We start from the raw sequence: 3,761 nt of genomic DNA, 5'->3' as shown, positions 1-3,761 counted from the left end.
TATTAGCATAACATTTATTATGTTACAGTATCTACCTATGTTACCATGACCATCTCTCTCTTCTTTAATTGCCTGCCACATAAGCATGTTTGTGAGTCCCAAGTGCATGATACTACTTATGTTACCCCACTATGGCCAGCCTAATCCTAGATTGTGGCCTTGTATACAAAAATGAAGGGAGTACTATTCACACCTAGTCAAAATATTGGGGATGCATACAACAAAAAGATAAAGGGAATCAGAAAAGAAACAAAGAAATCGGAGGTGACTAACCACACGCAGCAACACTATCCATTGTCTTGGACAACGCATAGATTACGAGAAATATCTCCACAAGCAACACCTTGACAAGGAATCACTGCGTAAGCGCTGTAGTCGCCGTATCTAACAATAGAAGGTTGATCGTTGGTTCTCAGTAATAGTGGGTTTTGAATATTTATCAAACCACCGGAAATAACTATTCTTAACTAGAGAATGTGGGTTCTAGCCTTAATTTTTTTTTTGAGAATGTGGGTTCTAGCCTTTAGAATTTGTGTAAGTGCAAAGAATAAGAAAATGTTGAGCAACGACATTGCCTAGCGCTGACGGACAATGTATGAAGGTGTGTCTTCGTTAGATCTTCTTGAATTCGATCGAAGCTGGTCTTTGGTGGATCTTCTTGGATCTGCCCGTCGTTCATTTCAGGCGGATCCATTTGGATTTGGCCGGCACTCGTCTTCGTTGATGTGTTTGCAGGTATGGCCCTTCTGATCTACCCTTCTCATCGTCGGTAACAGTTATTGTTCTGGTTTTTGCTAGCACGACAACTTCTTAGATGTGTACTACAATATTTTCCTCACTTCACTGAAGCAGGGGCAATTGGCCAGACGCTTTCGATGCGCTTCAGTGCTTGTAGTGGCCGCAATGTGTTTCATGGACACAGCTGTTTTTTTTTTTTTACTTTTGGAGAACTTTTGTATTGTGTTGCATATTATTAATGGGTCGGAAGACTTCGTGGTGAAAAAGAAGAAATCACCTCGTTGCCTCCCATGAAGAAATATTCCGTCACGCATGGCCTCTAAGCTAGAGGTTGCTCCCTAATGTGATATGGTACAATAATCCTCCTAACCACCGAATCAATAAGTTTGCATTATGCACGCATATAGAGACAACAACGATCTATTGGTTACTTTTGAATTCTCCCCGTATTCAAATTGTTGACGCCTAGTTTTAGGCGGCGCAATTCTTGAACACTCGCCAAAGAAATCTAAAGCTTTGAGAAGGTTTATATACTTAGATATTACTGTAAATATACCAAAAATAGATATATTACTCAAAAGCATCATGTTTTCGTACAGCATAATTTCGAAAATTTGGCAAAAGCTTGACTATTTAAACATGGTAGTAAGACACATGCATTATTTACATATATATACAAAGAGCCATATAAGATATATCGGTTGATATATCACTTTTTCTCAATTATATGTATGAATCACATCCACTAAGTAGAATTGAGAATACCATCAAAGTACAACCAAAAGAAAATAAAAAGAAACGAAAAGAAAAGGTGAGATTTCTTTTCGATATTTTCCCACCACTCGCTCGCTGCACACATCCATTATTTATGTACCTGGTTGAGCCCACACAGTTGATGGATCTCAGAATTCGGAAGGGCCCTTATCTCTTGCCGGGCCGGCCAGCACGGCCCTGGCCCGCCCGCCCGACGGCCACCACCGGCCGGCGTACGACGAAGGCGCCCTCGGCGACGCCCATGGCGTTCTTGCAGCCGTACAGGTCCAGTAATCCTACCACCCCGCCAGTGGCGATGGACCACCGCCGCGGCCCGGCGCGGACGGCCGACGCCGGCTTAGGAGGAAACAGCGCGTCGATGTCGATGGCGTTGGTGCGCTCCCTGGTGCACTCTGCCAGCGCGGCGGCGAAGGGGTCGGCGGCGGCGGCGCCGGGAGCGCCCGGCGCCGATCGGTTGGCGCGGCGTCGGGAGGGCGGCGCACGGATCGGCGGCGGGAGCGGGAGCGGCGCGGACGGGGAGGCAGCAGGGTCCGCGGCGCCGCGGAGGAAGGAGTGGCTCTTGGGGATGCCCGGGTGGTGCTCCCAGGAGAAGGGGATGGAGGTGGTGCGCGGGGAAGGCGACGGCGAGGAGGCGGTGGAGGAGGCCGTGGAGAAAGACGACGACGAGGACGACGAGGACGAGTGGGAGGCCGCGCGTTGGCGCCGGTGAGCCTGAGCCGGCCGCGTCGGCAGTGGTGGTTGCGTCCGGGTCGTCATGGGCACGAGAGAGGAGGCTGGTAGCTGGCTAGATGGTAGCCGAGTGTGGGCAAGGCGGGGACACAACACAAGGGGCAGATAAATACGTACACTAAATACTATGGTGGAGCTATTAGCATTTGAGGCCCTTCTGTTTATCAAAATTACATGTACCACTGGCTTATTCGTTTGTCCTTTTTTATATATATCTCCTTTCCTTTTTCCATTTCTCTCTTTTCTGGCTGCTAAGTGCCAAGGGAATGGGTCCTCCATTTTACTTTTTATTTGCAAAGTTGATTCGTTATTATAAAATGATTAACCGAAGGCTGCTTAGAAGTTCATTGAATTGCCGCGGATAGTGCCTCTGATTCCCGACTTGAAAACATTATTTCTTCAGAGTAGGCACGGCAGCACGATTTTAAGTAAAGCACGTCCGGAATCCATGCGAAATCTCCGTACAAAAATGAATTTTAAAACTGAGTAAAGCAGGCCCTGATGGAATCCATGCAGCTTCGTTTCCACAAAAATCAAATGAGGCCCATCCACACAAATTAAATTGCAGATGTATTTTATGGTTACGCGCACTAGTTAATTAGGACCAAACAAAGATACCGTGTTGGTTTGCGACTTGTCTTCTCTAGTGCTCTATTTCCTAAATCCTGCACGCAGGCCTTTAATTTTGGCGTCACAGAAATAGTTTAATTTCGCCATCTTTGCGCTCAATCTGATTAGTAGGTGCAATCCTACCATATATGTTAAACATATTAGATGACTTGGCTTCTGTTTCGAGCTAGTGGACAAATTAACAATGTTAGTTAGCAACAAACATACATGTGCTAGCAGATAGCTTAACTTTTTTTTCAACTAAAGAGAGAAATTAGATCCTCAAAAAAAAAAAAACTAAAGAGAGAAAGCAACAATGTTAACGCATACTCTTGTAAAGTCTTGCTTCAATTGTACAGCACTGAAGACTGAAGTGATGTGGTGGGCTCGTATAAGATCGTACTGCACATAACATATACGTACACGATGTACGTTTTGGGCACGTATGCAGTGGGTGATATGTGGCATGTACACCAGTACACGCATGTAATGGTTATCCGTAGAAGGGAGGACGAGTGAGATGCAAGGCCAGCTAGCAGCTGGCTGCCTTTCTTTCATTCTTGCCATACACATTCAGAATCCGGTTTCGAGAAACCTACGAACGTACTCTCTCCGTTCCAAATTACTCGTCGTTGAAATGAATGTATCTAGAACTAAAATACATTTAGATACATCCATACGTGCGACAAGTAATTCGGAACGGAGGGAATACCATGTACGTACTGCATTCAGGGAGCTTTGTACCCTGAATCTTCCGCTTGCCGCTGCGCTTCTTCTCCTTACATGTCATTTATATTTGGAGGTGGAGGAGGTTGAAAGCAACGTAGATCAGCCGTCGCTCGGAGATGTTTGCAGGGAAAGAAAGAAAATTACTTATACTTGTTTCATATCTTAACGACGGCGAAAATATT

General features: G+C 45.6%; 1 protein-coding gene across 1 annotated transcript; it reads right to left on the bottom strand.

The window, feature by feature from the left end:
* Positions 1-1,289: 1,289 nt before the first annotated feature.
* On the bottom strand, positions 1,290-3,146 carry LOC109742213 (uncharacterized). Its single transcript, XM_020301303.3, has one exon. The coding sequence runs from the start codon at positions 2,518-2,520 to the stop codon at positions 1,660-1,662; it is 861 nt and encodes a 286-aa protein (XP_020156892.2). The 5' UTR covers positions 2,521-3,146; the 3' UTR covers positions 1,290-1,659.
* Between the last annotated feature and the right edge of the window lie 615 nt (positions 3,147-3,761).

This window comes from Aegilops tauschii, chromosome 4 (genome assembly GCF_002575655.3).
Source record: "Aegilops tauschii subsp. strangulata cultivar AL8/78 chromosome 4, Aet v6.0, whole genome shotgun sequence".
NCBI classification, from domain to species: domain Eukaryota; kingdom Viridiplantae; phylum Streptophyta; class Magnoliopsida; order Poales; family Poaceae; genus Aegilops; species Aegilops tauschii.
The sequence above is the reverse complement of the archived record's forward strand: the minus strand, read 5'-3'. Positions and strand labels throughout refer to the sequence as shown.

Excerpts from the sequence above, each read along its gene's own strand:
- LOC109742213 (XM_020301303.3), bottom strand. The coding sequence starts at position 2,520 with ATGGAGGACCCATTCCCTTGGCACTTAGCAGCCAGAAAAGAGAGAAAT.